At 37.1% G+C, this 18,313-nt stretch overlaps 1 protein-coding gene across 1 annotated transcript in view; it reads left to right on the forward strand.

Moving 5' to 3' along the window:
• The window catches only part of HEPACAM2 (HEPACAM family member 2), a 34,129-nt gene that overhangs the window by 4,616 nt on the left and 11,200 nt on the right, over positions 1–18,313 (forward strand). The window contains exons 2-4 of the mRNA XM_032761052.2: positions 2,357–2,707; positions 6,137–6,421; positions 12,935–13,231. Of these exons, the coding sequence (XP_032616943.1) occupies positions 2,357–2,707; positions 6,137–6,421; positions 12,935–13,231 (933 nt within the window). The remainder of the gene's footprint in view (positions 1–2,356; positions 2,708–6,136; positions 6,422–12,934; positions 13,232–18,313) is intronic.

Genomic DNA, 18,313 nt, shown 5'->3' on the forward strand with positions numbered 1-18,313 from the left:
TCTTAGAAGTTAATCACAAAAACACACAGAGGCCAAGGAGACAATAAGACATGTCTTTATGTTTCTCTTACAGTCATCTGCTTCTCAGACCATATGGTAAGTTTCAGTTGCAAGTCTAGGAGTCTCTTCTCCCTCTAACCAACTATCTTCCTCTTTGGTGTTTTCTCCTCTTGGATTCTTTGCTCTAACTTCTCTGCCAACCCCAGAGTCTCACTCTCTACTAATAGCTAGCCAAAGGCCCAAACTGTGGGAATCTGCTTCTACCTCCACTCTGGGAAGGAAGGTGATAAATTTACTGTTGGTAGAACTGGATTCCTCATAGTGGCAGACCTACATCTTTGAGTTTTTCCAAGGAAATAATCACAAAAGGCAAACAGACCTTTCTACCTTTCCCTTTTTAAAATTGATGGCCTTTCATGACATGACTTGGATGAAGCTTAAAGACTCCCTTTCTAGTAGAATGAAATGAAAAAAATGTAGAAAAAAATGAAAAAGTGGAAGCGATCAAAGAGGATAAACATTTTGTATCTGAGAAATTTAAAATTGTAAACTGCTTCTATTTATATCTAATTTCCATCTCTTCTCACCTGCTTAAGGATTTTATTCCACTTTCATCCATCTCTATTCTGCTTCATCAACATTTCCCTTTCCAGTGAAACATTCCCAATAGCAAAAAACTCTCTTTATTTCACATTTTTGATCCTTCTCCAGCTTCTGTCCAATCTCTCTGCTCCTCTTCACAGCAAAATTTCCCAAAAGTGTTGTCTATACGCATTGTCTACAGTTTCTTTTCTATTGTCTATTTTTTCTCTCATCATTCAAAATATTCCACATTTAAATTTCTCTCACTCTCTCCTCTACTACGTCAAATGTTTCTATGATGTAGGTATCATATTGCCCCTTTTAATATGAGGATTTTGAAGCAAAGAGCTTCCAGCAACATGGTAACTTGAGCTAAGGAAGACTCTCTTCCCCCTGCAAATACATAGAAATGCTAAATGAAATAAAATAATATATCATGGCTTAAGGTAAGATGGGGAAATCTCCAGTTGCCAGAAACTAGGAAGAAACCTGAAGATACACCAGTGAATGCATGGGCCCAAAAATCCCCAGCACTTCCCAGGGCTATCCACTGGGCAGAGCTCCATGCCCCAAGGCCCTCCAGGCCCCTCATTCTCTCTTAAATTCACATTAATCAGGATTTCACATTGCCTCTTGGATGTCTAATGGGCATCTCAAAATGAACACTCCTAAAACTGAATCCTCGTCTTCCCCACAAAAAAACTATTCTCCTCACAGTCTTCCCCATGATTAATTTATTTACTGCAATTCCTTTCTTCCAGTTGGTCCGAGTCAAGAAGCTTGGCATCCTCTTTGTTTCTGACACCCTCAAAGTGTCAGCAAATCCTTTTGTCACAATCAGCCTTTTTCCAAAACGTCTTTTACTAACACCCTCGTTTCCAGCGCAGTTGTCTCTGGCCTATTACATTGCAGTCACCTCCTAACTAAGTGTTCTTCCTGTTCCTGCTCTAGCCCTATTCCTGTGTATTCTCACAGCAGCTAGACTAGGTCCAATAAAACATAAAAAAAAATCATAGCCCTTTTCTGTTCATGAAACTCCTATTGCATCCCCATCTTAGAGTAAAATTGCCAGTTTTTCCCATGATCCTAAGGTCCTGCCAGTTTGTCACAGCCACCTCACTGACCTCATATCTTATCATGCTACTCCTCCTCCACTCTGCTCCATCTGTACCTGCCTCTTGCTGTTTCTCAAATACACCAACCAGATGCCTGTTCTGGGTGGAAATAATTGGTCATGACTGCTAATGGTTTAATATCACTCTCCTTGGGATATTTGCATTTGGCAAGCATTTGGCTAAAAGGAAGAACTTCCAATAATGGAATATTCAGTTATTTCAGACGGCTTTAAGGGAAAATGTTAGGAGGAAATAACCTCTAGTATTTCTCAAATCACATAGTTAGATTATGATATGATATGGCAGACATTAATATAGTCATAATTCCAAATGTTTTAATGGTTTCACTGGACTTTAGAAGTAGTAAACTTTCTTAGTTCTCCTTTTCCCATTATTCTGTAGCAATCATAGAAAATAACTTCTGCTTTTTCTTTTTATCTTGTGCAATCAGCACAGTCTTTGGGTGGAGTTTTTTAAGTGCGGAAGGTTTCAGAGACAAATATTTACCTCTACATGTAACCAGTACTAGAATAGTCAGTACCTAGAAGCCACTCTTCTTTGAAAAGGATTATCACCTGATCAGGTTCTGTCTGCATTTGCCCCTTTAGATTGTGAAATGTGGCTCAAGGTCTTCACAACTTTCCTTTCCTTTGCAATAGGTGCTTGCTCGGGGCTGAAGGTGACAGTGCCATCACACACTGTCCATGGCGTCAGAGGTCAGGCCCTCTACCTACCCGTCCACTATGGCTTCCACACTCCAGCATCGGACATCCAGATCATATGGCTATTTGAGAGACCCCACACGATGCCCAAATACTTACTGGGCTCTGTGAATAAGTCTGTGGTTCCCGACTTGGAATACCAACACAAGTTCACCATGATGCCACCCAATGCATCTCTGCTTATCGACCCACTGCAGTTCCCTGATGAAGGCAATTACATCGTGAAGGTCAACATTCAGGGAAATGGAACTCTATCCGCCAGTCAGAAGATAAAAGTCACGGTTGATGGTGAGTCCCCTGTGAGTGTACGTGGGCAGCAGTCTAGTATGGTAGTTAGCAAAGGCTCAGGAGACTAAACTACCTTGGCTTTAGATCTTGGCTTCACAACTTTGCACAAATCAATTAATCCTCAAAGCCTCAATGTCTCATGGCACTAATGACATTATCTACCTCACAAGGCTTTCTGAAGATTAAATAAGACATGCACGTAAGAGATATACCTAGTGCCCAGCAATAGGTAATCAAGCACTAAGTATAACTTACTGTTTGTTTGCCTGGGAACTATCAAGTATAATGTTGCTAATTTGATGAGATGGAGAAAATCTTATTTTCTCAACAATAGACTGTACCCTGGGAAGAGCCCTATTTTTGTCATGAAGATTTTTGTTTCAGTACACTAATTGGAAGAGGATGAGACTTGTGCAAGAATGATACTTAAGGACAATGGACATGCTTGGAAATGTCCTCTGAAGGGGAGTAGGGTCAGCTAACTTTCAGACACTTGTTTTCCTTATTGAAGTAAGTGACATACATAAAATATACTATGTCCAAAGCCCAACTTCTGATTTTTTCTCTCTACACCTGTTTATTTGACAGTATTCCCCATTTTAATAAATACAAATTCCATTCTATCAATTGCTCCAGCCAAAACCTTGCAGTTACCATTGACCTCCTCTTTTTCTCACATCCCACATCCAGTCCACAGGAAAGCCTATTGGCTTTACCTTGAAAATATAGACAAAATCCAACCACTTACCACCCCCAGTACTGCCCCACTCAATATCACAATCAGCCGTGGCCTGAACTATCCTAATAGCTTTGCCACCTACTCTCCCTGCTTCTATTCCTGCCTCCTTCAGCTTAAAATCCTCCCATTGCTTCTATCTCACTCAGAGTAAAAGTCAAAGTATTAACAATCTGCAATGCCCAACAAAGCACCTATCTGACCCCATTTTCCTATCTGCATCCCCCTCACTCACTCGGTTCTGGCCATGCTGGCCTTCATGCTCTTCCTGGAACAGGCCAAAACACACTCACTCCTCAGGACCTTTGTACTTGCTGTTTGCTCTACCTAGACAGCTTTTCTCCAAGACACTAGCATGCTCCCCTCGTTTCCTTTAGGTCTTAGCTCAAATGTCACTTTATCTGTGAAGCCTTTACTGACCACCCTATATAAAATGTAATCTCACTTCTCCAAACACACACACACACACACACACAGAGAGAGAGAGAGAGAGAGACACACACGCTCAGAGAAAATAGAGAGAGAGAGAGACAGAGAGACAGAGAGAGAGAGAGTCACTCTCTATCTCCAATTCTGCTTCTCTCTTTTTCATAGCATTTATTACTACCTGGGCATATTATAGATTTTTATTTGTTTATTGTTTCTCTTCCCCACCTAGAATACGAGGTCCCTGGGAGCAGGGACTTTGTATTATTTGCTGCTTTGTCCTCAGTGCTTACAACCTTTGCTGGCCACTAGTAGATTCAGCAACTATCTGTGGAGTAAATGAGTGGCCACAGAGGAGACTGGGGAGGCTTCAGAGGAGTAAAGATGCAGAAGGTAGAAGCAAATGCCTAGAGAGCGACTGTGGGGAAGAAGAAAAGAGAGATCTAAAGGGAATTTCCATGAAGATTTCCTATATGGTGTCCTGTCTCCCTCCTAATAGAATCCTTTCTTGTTAATCAGTAGTAAAGTTGAATCTGCTTAGGAAAATGCAACCAAAAGCTTAGTAAAGCCTCAATAGGGTTTTAGGCCCTGTGCCAAAATTCTTCTCAGAAGAAAAACTTCTTCATCTGAGTTATACTGTTTTAAGCAAATGTATGATCACAGTACCAGTGACTATCCTAATGATTGGTTCTTCTCATACAAAACTGTTGATGTGTTACCTATTTATCTCATACCACTTACAGTTCCACACACAGGTGCATTTGAAATATAAGTTTTTTCTGCATATTAAATGTACACAATTTATTTTTCTTTTAAAATCATAATATCATAAACATAAAGCCTTTCCCAATCTTTTGTTCTTGCCAGGGAAGATGAAGGATTAAATAGATGAGCCAGTTGATTACACCCTTCTTGAAAAGTGCTACAGGCTTCAGAACTACTCGGCTCCCCTATAAGTTACCTTTTGACCTCCTTTCTCTTATCTTTCACTTTCTTCTATCTTCTCTGGGATGGAGAATTTGGTCAGTTTGTGCCCTAAAGCATATTTTCCAGTGTACAAAAATACGAGCACAAGTCAAAATAAATCTACCTGAGGAAGATGCATTGACCCTAATTAAAAGCTTGAAAGGAAATTGAAGTCTAAACATTGGACACAATCATCTCTCACTTATGTATCATCCTACTCTCTCTGTGTCCTGTAGTCATACATAGAAGGAGATTATTAAATATACCTCTCTCCAAAATGCAGAAGAGAAACATTGCCAGATGTGAAGCCCTCTTCATTTTGCCACTGACTGCTGTGTAACTCTGGGCAAGCCACTGTTTTTTTCAATTAAGTCAAGAACTTCAATGATTAAAGAAAATTGCCAGAAATGGTTGCAGATTCTTATATAATTCTACCATGCTTATATAATCCATCAACTTTACAGTTAAAATTCAGAGAGAAAATATTTACTCGTTTTTGGAAATTTGCTTTGACAAATATTATTAAGAGCCTACTGTGTGGCAGATGATGAAATAAGACTATTTTCCTGTGACTTGACTTTCTAACAGGAATTTCTATTGGATTTGTATTTTTTCTCTAATTTGATAAAAGTCCAAGAATATATTTTATCCTATTTTCAGACTGAGTCAGTGTTGAAATGTAGGCTTTGGTTTGTTAAAGTGACTAATATAATGTTACAACACAAATGCAAAGCAATTAAAGTTTATAATTGCTTCATGACATACATAGAAAGAATAGTTGTACATATGTGATTCACTAAAATTATCCCTCAGTTTCCCAAAATTATAGTATATATATTAGCTGTATATTTTGCAGATGATAGAAATTTGAGTTCACCACATCCATTCCAGCCAGCTGCTATTGGGACATTAGGACAAATCAATAGAGGGGAGTGACCATATAAATTTTGCCTGTGAAAGTGTACCTTTATGGTGTTGGTGAAAGCACAATGAACAGGAAATAAGGAAGCTGGCATTCTCAGCCACCTATAAAGTAAAGAGCTTCATTAGACCATCCTTGAAAAGTAAGTTCTGGAATTTGATTATCTCTGATTATAAATGATATTCTCATATTTTATCATTTTGCATTTTCCCTGGCTTTTTATTATCTTCTCTTCATTAGTTATTACCTGAGCTGTCTACATTTACAGTGTAAAATGCTGGAATAATTTCATCAGGAGTTCATATTTGAAAGACCTCATAGAGTTTTATTATAATTCCATGAGAAGAAAAAATCATTCCTATCTCTCTTAATATTGCAGATCCTGTCACAAAGCCAGTGGTGCAGATTCACCCTCCCTCTGGGGCTGTGGAGTATGTGGGCAACATAACCCTGACGTGCCAGGTGGAAGGGGGCACTCGGCTAGCTTACCAATGGCTAAAAAATGGGAGACCTGTCCACACCAGCTCCACCTACTCCTTTTCTCCCCAAAACAATACCCTTCATATTGTTCCAGTGACCAAGGAAGACATTGGGAATTACAGCTGCCTGGTGAGGAACCCTGTCAGTGAAATGGAAAGTGATATCATTATGCCCATCATATATTGTAAGTTTATTTTTTTTTAACTCATGAGTTGTTTTTTGTTGTTTTCTGAGAATATCTCCCAGGATAGTCACAGAGAATATAAGTACCAGATGTCATTTTGCTTTTACCATTATTGTAGTTCAGTAGTTCTAATCACACCTCCTAGGCACTGTCTTATATGAAATATGTCTACTAGCACAACCCTATTTCTTAAAGATCAAGTTGAAATACTGGCCAGGGGCCATTCAGGTTGTGTTTCGTGATTCAGTCTATTGTGCGACCTCATTTCCAGTGGAAAGCAAGATTCTCAATTTCAAGAACCAGAACAATGCAGAGGCTGCATTGAAAAAACCGAAAGAATATCTTGAGAAGAACTTTTTTCCTCTCCAAATATTACCATTCCTGAATTTAACATACTTTATTTTTCTCTAGTAAAATGTTTTCTTTACATCAATTCTTTCTTCTAGCTCTTTATCTGTATGTCTTTCCATCCCTACCTGCCTATCTTTAAACTCTAGCCATAGGTTTAAATGAAAAAGTCCTGGGGAAAATTACTTAAGCAATTATAGGCACATGCAAATATCATTTTTGAAATATACTTTTGTTTTGCTATACAGTTCATATTAATCTGGCAAAATGAAAATAAGGTCTTTCTTTCAACATGTGCAAGTCTATGCACCAATCTCGTTATTATCACAGAATATTCTGTGATACACAGTGTGGAAAATATAAAAATGGGAGAGAAAACCATAATCAAACCTGCAAATGTTAAATATTATGCTTTAGGCTCCTAAGCCTTCTTTCCTTCACGATGTTATTTGAAAGAATGAGAATACCCCAATTTGAGTAAGTTCACACTTCATAGAATCTATCTTTTGCGGACAGACTGAACTTTCTTCTTTACATTGTTTTAAACATTACCTATGAAAATCTCACAGAGAAACATCTATCACATGCAAAGACTAACGACAGATAATAGAAAGAAGAACATTTAGACAATTTACAAATGTGGGTTCCATTTACACATTGTAAAGATGAATTATCTACATGGCTTAATAAAGATTTTGACTCTTATTAATTGGTAATTATGAATTGCATTACTAATTTTTGTCTTCACTATTTTTACGTTCAAATGCAGAATCCTTCACTTGGTCAACATCTCATCTTATTGATATTCATTCATTCACTTATTTATTCATTTATGCACTCATTCATTTGTAGATTATTTGATTTTAAAAAATCAAATATCAGGGTCTTGTTTGTGCTAAGCAATTACTACCTACCATATAACATGTACAAACACAACCCAGAACCATTAATTTAATAATTTTTCTATCACTATTTTAGCCCTGTTTTTGTTATGGTTGGTTGGTTTTGTTGCTTCTGAGTAACAAAAATTAAATAAAATGTATACTGTAATCTGAAGATTGGTTGTATATCCTATCTGTTGATGTGGCATCCAAATGTTTACAATCTTTATCATTCCCTTCAAGCTGCGAATATGTGCCTTGGTTGGTGTTATTCACACTTCTCTTTCTTCATATGGTTACCTTCTTCTTCCTTCATGACATCATCATCCTCTCCAGAAAGGTTTACCTGCCCCCACTTGTCTCACCTCCTCAGTGTCACTAACAGGTTCATTGTGCTCCTTCAGCATCTTAGGCACTCTCATTCCTGGTCCTCACTGCATTATATTTTCCTTGACTCTCATGAACACCCCAAACCCAAACCAGAGTTCTGCATTCTTCATCTTTGTATCCATAGGGCAATAGCTGACAGAGATTAAGAAATCAGTAAAGTTCCTTGAACTTAACTAAAATGGAACAGATTATCTTTCTTCGTATCCCTTTTAGATTCCAGTGTTACTTGACGATGCTGTAAAAAGGCTAAATTCTCATTATAAGGTGACAGCTTCTTCATTATAGTGCTTTGGCACTTTTTTTCCTGACCTTTAGCAAAATCAACTATTCTGTTTTCTACAGGCACTGTTTCCATGAAGGGTTTTTTCATGAAAGTAGAAACTATTTTTTATTTTGGCAGAAAACGTATAATAAAATCTATTAAGATTGACTATATACTTATGAGGTTGTGATGTCATAATCTGGTATTGGCCTTGGTGGAATACAATGTCAAGCCAATAACTCAGACAAGTATCTACTCGCAGTTCATGATATGCCTTCAAGCTCTAGTTGTAAATAATAACCCAGTAACCACTGCGTTTTGTGTGCAACATATGGCAATGCTGCAGTGGAGAGCTCTAAGTGATAAAAATTAAAGGGGAAAAAAAAGGTTATTCATGGTAAATACTTACCATCTGCTCCCAAGCAGGGCAGCAAACAGCATCATGATGTAAATTTAGGTACTGTTCCCACACAGCCATAAATTGTTAAAGAGAACAGATGATACGTGATTTTACAAGTCATTTAGTAAACAGCCATCCCCAAGGCAAAGGGTTCATTTCTATTGGGAGCTCTCTGCCAAAGGCAAGAAAGTAAACCATAATCCAAAGTCAAAATGGAATTATCCTTCTGCTTTCATCTTCAGTATCAGAGGTCACTCTAGTTGAATCACTCCAAATATCTCCAATTGGATTGCCCATTCACTTGAATAATGTACTAGGCTGCCTCTCCAAGTAGAGGGATGGTCAGCCTGGAATTCTAATGATAAAGGAAATAACATCATAGTAGAGTCAGAAGAAAGTATATTGTAAGCAACATGTAGAGTGTGAGATGTAGTTAAATTTCTGTGCATGTGTGATAAAGAGAGAGAGAGAAAAAGATGCATTAAAGAAAGACTTGAAAATCATCCACTGAAATGTGGATATTGGTTCTCTGAGCAATAAAATTACAAATGACTTTCTTTTCATCTTTGTGCTTCTCTGAATTTTAGGATTTTCTGCAAAAAAAACCATGCATTTCTTAAATAAACAGATAAACTATGTTACTTTTTAAGAAACATATCAGAAGCAAGGAACTGAAATGCTTCAAAGTGTTAGGTTCCAAGAGTTGGAAGAGGTGTTGAGGTGGGCGCAAGGAAGTTTGAGGGATGTGAGGCTGCTTCTGAAGAGCCAGATATAGCATATAAATAAAACAGACAGAGGAGAAAAAATTATGCCAATCATGAAACCCAATAAATGGGGAAGTAACAAAATCAAAATAAACATGATTAAGGAACATAAGATAATCAGATTACTTTCTTTAAAGGTATTTTTATTTTAAACCAGAATGATCATATTAAATTAGGTAATTGACCTTATTTACCAGCCTTGGCTCTAAATGACTATGGGCTTCCTCTACAAATTAAACCTACCCTCTGAAATTGAAATTGAAGAATTACTGCTTGTGAGAATACTCCATTATGCTGCAGGGTCCTAAGGCAACTCCAAATGAGGAATTACCCCAAAAGTTTTGAGCAATGTCAGCACACTTGAAAAGGAGTAACACTCATTTTCATGTGTATTAAATTACTAGACAGTTTGTTTTTATAGCCCCATTCTCTATACCCTGAAAAGCAGGGGGAAGATGAAGACCTAAATTGAGTGGCTGTATTTTTGTGACCACATTTTTCTTCTTTATCAAGTCTGCCTTGCTCTACTCTCAGAAAGACCCTCAGACTTTTGTTTTTGTACATAGACTCAGGTCTCTTGCTCTCCCAAACTATGGTAAATTCCTCCTGCTGGTTTCCTTCGGCATGAACCATAACCGTGCCCGCTGCTTGGTGATCTTTCCTTCCCTAATGTTCTATCAATGCTGACAACATGAAGGGTCCCTTCTGAACCACAGGGCCTGAAATAACAGCTGTACATAGTATGTGGTCAACATCTCAGATGTCTTCACTATGCCTAGACTCATACCATGTGCAAAGTAATCTCAATATTGATTTCGGTTGAGTGAGCAAAAACAAATTTTTGTTCCCATTACACTACTTACTGTTTAGTGGAATTCAGAATAAAAGAGTTCCATTTGACAGCATATTGTTCTAAACCTTTTATCACAGTGGTTTCACCTGAGACTGTGTCACAGCCTGAAATGAGAGAACAGGCTTCTTATTCAGTAACAGGAAAGGGGCAGAAATTTCTCCTTATTTTAATCCTGTACCTTCAGTTCCTAATTACTTTAAATTGAAAGTACTTTCTGTTTGCTTTCTGAAAGCAGGCTTATCTCATGCAGGTATATTAATAAAAACCCATATGGTTCCTTCACATTTCTCCATAAGTCTTTTTCTCTAGAAAGAAAACATAGATTAGTCTGTTTTCTAGCTAATCTATTGTTTTGTATATTCGTTTTCTGTTATAGCCTAGAAAATTTGTCTCCTCTGTGGCAGATTGGTCAGAAAATGCTGCCATGATAGAGAACCACTCTCGGAATCTGCAAACTTGGGATTGGTTTGCCAATATCCAAAATGGTTTTACTAGGTTGGTGCACAAGTAATTGCAGTTTTTGCCATTACTTTTAATGGCATGGCAAGAATCCTGGTGTTTCGAAGGGGTTAGAAAGAATCTTGGCAATCAGTTCTCTAACCTGTCTTTTTATATTAAAAGGTGAGGAAAATGAGTCCCAAAAAATTCAAATGACTTCTAAAGAATGCATAGCTAGTGATTGAAAAAATTAGTTACCCTAATGTTTAGTTACTACATTCTATTATTCTATATGTTGAGAGATAAATAGCTTATACTTTTAAAAAAATCAGGACCTTTAAGATTAGGCCATTACTGAGCAAACCATCCATAGCCATATGTAGTTTGTAAATTTCCTAAGAATATGAATGTCTTATACCTCTATCTCCTGTATACTAAATATATTATCTCATACTTAGCATCATCTCTCAAACAAACATTTGATTCATTACTTGATTGGATGATTATAGAATATTAATATATAATTAGTAATTGACTGTAGAACTAGTACTATAGTTAGACAACAACAAACTATTATGATACAGAAAGTTATACCACTTATACTTTATTTCTTTTTAGAGAAGTAATGTGAATGATTAAGTGCATATATTGTAGAGTCCTAGCTCTGCTATTTAATAGCTATATGACCGTGGGCAAATAAATTGTTTACATATCTCCTTCCTCATCTTAAAATAAGAATAATAACATCTGCCTCGTGGTGGTTGCTTTAAATATTAAATGTTGGTATCTGAATAAGCACTTAAAGTGCCTTCTCATGGCAGATATCCAATAAATGTTGGTAATGATCAGCTGAAAGGTGAACATAAGCATACCCAAAACTCGAAGATTTTTCGACTATAAGCCAGGATTTAGACTGAATGAGAAAACCTATCTAGGAGAAGAATTTTTTTTAATTTTCCTTATTCTCTGAAGAAAGCAATGGGAAATGTGTCTTCACCTACTGGCAACCTAACACCATAGAAATGGTAAAATGCTGCAGGAGTACTGCAATGTGGAAAAAACCACCAGGGGTTAAGTAGTTAATGATAAAGAAGATGTAATTTTTTTTTTCAAATGGAATCCTAATCTTAGCTGGGGTGTGGGTGGGAGAATTTTAAAAATTCTTTAACTGTTAAAATGTTGTAAAAATACCAAACACCCCTATGTCTATTTGCACAGTGTCCCATGTGAAACAATGTCTTTTATAAATATTTACATGGCCTACCCTAGCACTGAGAAGAAAAATAGATAATACTGAAAGTATGGTTGTTAAAGAGAAAATAGTGGCCATAATCTCTTGTAAAAATATTTTCAAGTACAATGACTATTTCAGAAATATTAATGTGTAGAAGCTAAAAAGTTGATCTAATAGACATAGAGAGTAGAATAGTAGTTACTAGAGATGGGGAAGGGTGGGGTGGTGGGGGGTAACCAAAAGTTGGTTAATAGACACAAAAATAGTTAATGGACAGCTAGATACGAGGAATAAGTTCTTGTGTTCTATAGCACTATAGGGTGACTATAATTAACGGCAATTTATGGCGTATTTTCAAACAGCAACAATGGTAGACTTTGAATGTTCCCAACAAAAGGAAATAATAAGTGTTTGAGGTGATGGAGGTACTAATTAGACTGATTTAATCATTACACACTGTTTACATGTATCAAAATGTGATCAAAACATCACACTACCTCATAAATACGTATGATTATCATGTCTCAATTAAAAATAATAATAAAATAAATCAGCATATAGAAATAAGCTAGTCACACAAAAACAGAAAGATTGAATTTGTCTATAAGATTGCAGATTTATCAATACATTACTCAAAACCTTAGCATCACAATTATGATGACAGTATTTGTAAAATTATATATGAAGTTTCAGGCTTTTACTATTTCAGATTAGTTCAAATCACTATTTCAAATCAAATCTCAAATAATTTTCACTTTCATGGACATCAAAATAAAACATATTTAGGTCCTCATCATTTATTGGGAGTCTAAGCAAGGACCTGCTCATCCAATTCTAAGATGAAAACTTTCAAAAACAGTAAAATGCTACTAAGCTCTCCCAAACTCAAAACCTATGTTGTGATTACTTATGTTACTTATCTATTTTTTTTATATTGATGCAGATGGACCTTATGGACTTCAAGTGAATTCTGATAAAGGGCTAAAAGTAGGGGAAGTGTTTACTGTTGACCTTGGAGAGGCCATCCTATTTGATTGTTCTGCTGATTCTTATCCCCCCAACACCTACTCCTGGATTAGGAGGACTGACAATACTACATATATCATTAAGCATGGGCCTCGCTTAGAAGTTGCATCTGAGAAAGTAGCCCAGAAGACAACGGACTATGTGTGCTGTGCTTACAACAACATAACCGGCAGGCAAGATGAAACTCATTTCACAGTTATCATCACTTCTGTAGGTATGTGTGACATACAAGGAAGGGATCCTAATAAAACATGAATGTGTGTTGGCCTTGCACTTCCCCTATCTTATACCTAGGTAGAAAAGAAAATCATTGTGGGATTATTTATATACTCTAAAAATCTCTCTTTCCAAAGTTAACTAAGCCATGGTTTCTATGACTCAAAGAAAAAAACTCGAAATAGGGGAGGAATTCAATTCAATTGTGAAGGGCTATGAAGAAAAAGAGAATTCCATAAATTACTTCTAAATGTGCACTCTTGCTTTCCTAGTTTTATGAACAAAAATATAAGAGAAACAGACTGCTCATTTAGAGGGTTTATATCTACCATTGCATTAGGTCAGATGAATAAGTCTCTATGAGTTGGGAATCTGGGTTTCCTACTTCTATTTGATTCCCCTTCTCACTCTCTTTCATGGGTTCCCCTTCCTCTTTCACCATTTAAACAGCTGAAATCTATGGAAGTTCACAAGGGGAGTCTCAACACCTTGGAAATTACAAAATTCTGTAAGCCTGTGAAATTTGGCTTTCTCTAGAAATCATCTGATTTTCAGAAATGTCATCAACCCGCAAAGGTTAAGAATTACTGCCTAAAATATTGATGTCCACCAAATCCTCATCCTTCTACATCTTCTCTTCTTTCTCTACAGAATGGTTTTATTCTCCTGTATGATTTTCTGTATGATTTCATTCATTTCCATGGCTTCGTGTAACACTGGTACATCCCAGATCTATATCTTTAAAGCTCTAAAACCGTACACCCAGCTGCCTCTGGATGTCTCTGCTTGGAAGTGCCAGAAGCACCATACAGATCCAATATATCAAAACTAAACCATCTTCTTTCCCCCAAAATTGCTATTCTGTCTGTATTGCCTGTTTAAGTGAATGACCCTACTAACTACCAACCTAAGACAGAAAGCTAAGTGTCTTCTCAGACTCATTCCTCTTGTCTATTTCCTGGTCCCACATTCAGTCACCGAGTTGTGTCCATTTCCTTCCTTCCTATTTCTCAGATACATTTTCTTCTCTCCTTCTTCCTTCTTTTGTCTTTCTTTACTTATTTCTTTGTATTCTCTTCTTCTTCTCCCTCTCCCCTTCCCTTTCCCTCCCTACTCCTCCTTCTCCTTTTCCTTTTTCTTCTTCCTCTTCTATGACTACTTCTACTACCGCTAAGTCCTTCTCAGACTCTCCTTTGCACACAAATCAAATGCCACCTGGGCAAAATCTGGGGGCAGGTTTGGACAAGACATGGTGGTTATGGTACCTATGACTGGTGGAAGAACAAGTTTATAAAAGCTACTACTCATTAATATATTTTCTATTGATGCCTTCTCTTTCTTCACCTTTATAGCACTGGTACCTAGAAAAAGACCCATAATACAGAGAAACTCAATATGTTTTGTTGAATAAGTGATGCAACAATATAATTTCTTGTAATCCTTAGGCTCAATTTTTCAGTATGTTGCCCTTGGGCCATCTGCATCAAGATCACCTAGGGAGGTCGCTAAAAATGTAGCTTCATTAAGACATCTCAGGCCTATTGGATCAGGACCTTTCAGGTAGCACTTGAGAATCTGAATATTCAGCACATAGAAGCGTGACAACCACTTGTTTAGTACATTTTATCTCCAGAGCGTTTTGAATTTACTAAAAAGTGCCTAAAGAGCCATGAAGAATTATAAGACTATCGCAAACCTACAGGTTGATAAAGAAATGTATAGTGGATGGGTTCCTCATAGGGACTCCTTAAGGTACTAGGAGGAAAAATCACCTAGGTATTTTGGGATGTATATATTGTCATGGTGAGGTTTTTTTCATCTGAAGAAAATGCACTGTTCATTATGATAGCCACTAAACTCATCTGGCTTTTGAGCACTTAACACATTGCTATGCAACTGAGAAACTGAGTTTTTAATTTTATTTCATTTTTATTAATTTTAATATGAATGTAAATAGCCACGTGTTTAGTGGTTACCATGTCAGACAATGCAGCTCTAGAATTTTTACCTGAGTTGCTTCATTTGGGCAGTAGATAATAATATATATTTCTTGTAGACCCAAAAAGAGTATGTGTTTTAGGGTGTTGTAAATTAAGCACCCATTCATTCATTTTTTAGCACTCATTATGGGCCAAATATTGGAGTAGGCACTAAGAATAACATATGAGAAAGGTAATTCCTCCTAATAAGAATTCCTACTCACAGTCTAACATGAGTGGCAAACACATAAACAGCTGAGGTACATCCTTTGCTTTCTATTTTATTAAATTTTTATAGGCTTAACCAGCTTTTCACCTCAGTAGCAAACCAAGACATAATTGTACAGCAAGCCATAATTAAGCACGTAAAATAGTAGCAATCCAGGTGTCATCTTCTGCTTGTTTCTCATGCTCACTGCAAGTGAAAACATGGCTGTAATGTGTAGAAGTGCACTACAGTAAGGCTTTCCCCACTGCCTAAACTTTCCACATTAATATTTAGCCAAGATATTCTCATATCAGAAGCCCCCAATATTTGATTAAGATCTTATTACCAAGGTCTAAAGACAGCTACAGTCTTAACGTCAGATAATTGCCTTTTGCAAAATCTAAAAAACCTGTTTGACCTGTACAAAGACCAAGCATTTGTTATTATAGTAAATAAGAAGAGCAGGTGCTTATTTTTCAGAGGGATTCAGAGTTGTCAATATTAGTGACCTCTTTGTGGCGTTTAGAGCTATTTTCTAATCCCCAAATGTCCACAGAGCTTTAACTCAAACAGCAACAAAATGGCAAAGAAAAGGAATAGTATTGATGTGTTTTGTTAAATATTTGTTTTTTCTAAGTTTCAAAGTCAATGAACCTCTGCAGTACAGATAAAGTATACACCAACCTATAGTTATAAATGACCATCACTTGCAACTATCAACTGAGTCCACTCTCCATCCACTCTGATGAATAAACTCTTGAGATCTGTGGAGAATTTGAAATCATTTAAAAGGTTAAAATACCTGCTCTTGAGATGTTTCCAGAACCGAATTCCTGTTTGGTGTCGCCAGTGAAGTTGTAAGTAAGAGATTAACCTCTTACTTCTTAATAAGGCAAAACATTTGGCTGACCAAAAAGTTTTAGCAATAAAACGTGGAAGCCAAAGGAAAACGGAGCCAGAGATGACTCCAAGGTCACAGATATGGAAAGAAAATGACAAGGTCAGGAAAATCAAGTTTTATTGGGCCCAGATTTTCAGTGGGGAGAGGAAGTCTGGAGAGAACAATTAGTTCTGTGTTTTTCTGCCTTTCTAAGACTACAGCAAACGGTGATTTTCACCTCTTTGGACTATGATTCACATCTATTTGGAGATATTAATTGACCTTTTTATATCTCCATGGAAATATCCTAAAGAAAACAGAGACAATAGGCAAGTTCACACAGCTAGTAGGTGATAAATAATATCTGAATTCAAAGCCTTTTTTTTTTTTTTTTTTTGAGATGAAGTTTCACTCTTGCTGCTCAGGCCAAAGTGCAGTGGCACAATCTCGGCTCACTGCAACCTCTGCCTCCTGGGTTCAAGTGATCCTCTTGCCTCAGTCCCCCAAGTAGCTGGGATTAAAGGCATGTGCCACCATGCCTAGCTAATTTTTGTATTTTTAGTAGAGATGGGGTTTCACCATGTTGGCCAGGCTGGTCTCAAACTCCTGATCTCAGGTGATCCGCCCACCTCGGCCTCCCAAAGTGCAGGGATTACAGGCGTGAGCCACCACACCCAGCCCAAAGCCCTTGTTTTTAACCACTATACAAACTGTCTCCTTTGATATAACTGAGAATGTTGATGAAACCATATGGTCTTTCTAAAAGGTAGGTATAGGGTCACTTTCTCATCACCTATCCAATTTAATGCTACATACGTGTACTTCCTCATCACCTATCTAATTTAATGCTCTGTACGTAGAGATACTCTGGTTTGTCTACAGTGTGTATAATTTCATATTAATTCAAGTTAGGAAATACTTGTAACTGAAAATAATGTCTATGATATGTTTCAAGAAAAGAATAGCTATTAAAATAATAAATTAGCTTTGTGTTTTGCGAAACAAGATTTTATTACCTTAATTATGGACTTCCTTGAATGCAGATGTCCCTACTTTAAAGTTTTAACTGAGCCAAAATTGCTATTGTGACATGCAATGTATAGACAGACAGATAGATAGATGATAGATAAATAGATAGATGATAGATAGATTTCAAATGTTCACATTTAATGAAGGCATTCAATTGTATAAATAGAATTCCCTAAGGCCATGTGGGCGTAGTTTGAGATTTAGCCATAATAGAAATGTTTTCAATTTTTACATGATCCTGAGAAAGCTACCATTTTTTACATTTATTTATATTCCCCATATTTTCTTAAAGAGAACAGGAAAAAGACTCAAGACAAGAGAATGAATTTACTAATTTTTTCTATCTGGAAATTTCTCAAGTCAAGGCCTCTAGGAAATGTATTTCACATTGGGCCTTTGGAAATGACAGTTAAGATAGAACTACAAATCTGACATTCAGACCCTGAGACCTAAGGTGATGTCTCCATGAGCATCCAGCATTGAACAACTGTGTCTATCAGGTGGGCCTATGATGGAGTGTGGAAGTGGCACACTCCTCAACGTGGCACCTTCATCTCCGGAGGGACATGAGTCAGCTGCCATAATCAGTGAACAGATTGGATGAGAGAGATCTCAAGACTTCATTTTGATCTAGAAATAGATACACAGACTGGTAGCATATGGCTGTCCTGCCATTGAGTGCAGTCTCAAACAGCAGGGTGGCAATACCATGGATACCACACCTCTTGCCTATATTTGCACTTAACATGTTATTCCATTTTATTTGTTTGCCTAAGGAGGAGGCAAATAGCATTTGCACTATGGCTTTGGCACATGAGTCCATCATGTTTAAATAATGGGGAGAATGGCATGCTGTGTGCTAAAGAATAGTATAAACTCTCTGAAAGGAGAAAGAAGGAAGCTCCTGCAGGTGTCCAGAACTGCAGAAGTGATCCCTATACATTCTCTATGGCAATAGGGTCAGAATTTCCTGCTGTCTTATTT

Source organism: Hylobates moloch, unplaced genomic scaffold, assembly GCF_009828535.3.
Source record: "Hylobates moloch isolate HMO894 unplaced genomic scaffold, HMol_V3 SCAFFOLD_1, whole genome shotgun sequence".
Lineage (NCBI taxonomy): Eukaryota > Metazoa > Chordata > Mammalia > Primates > Hylobatidae > Hylobates > Hylobates moloch.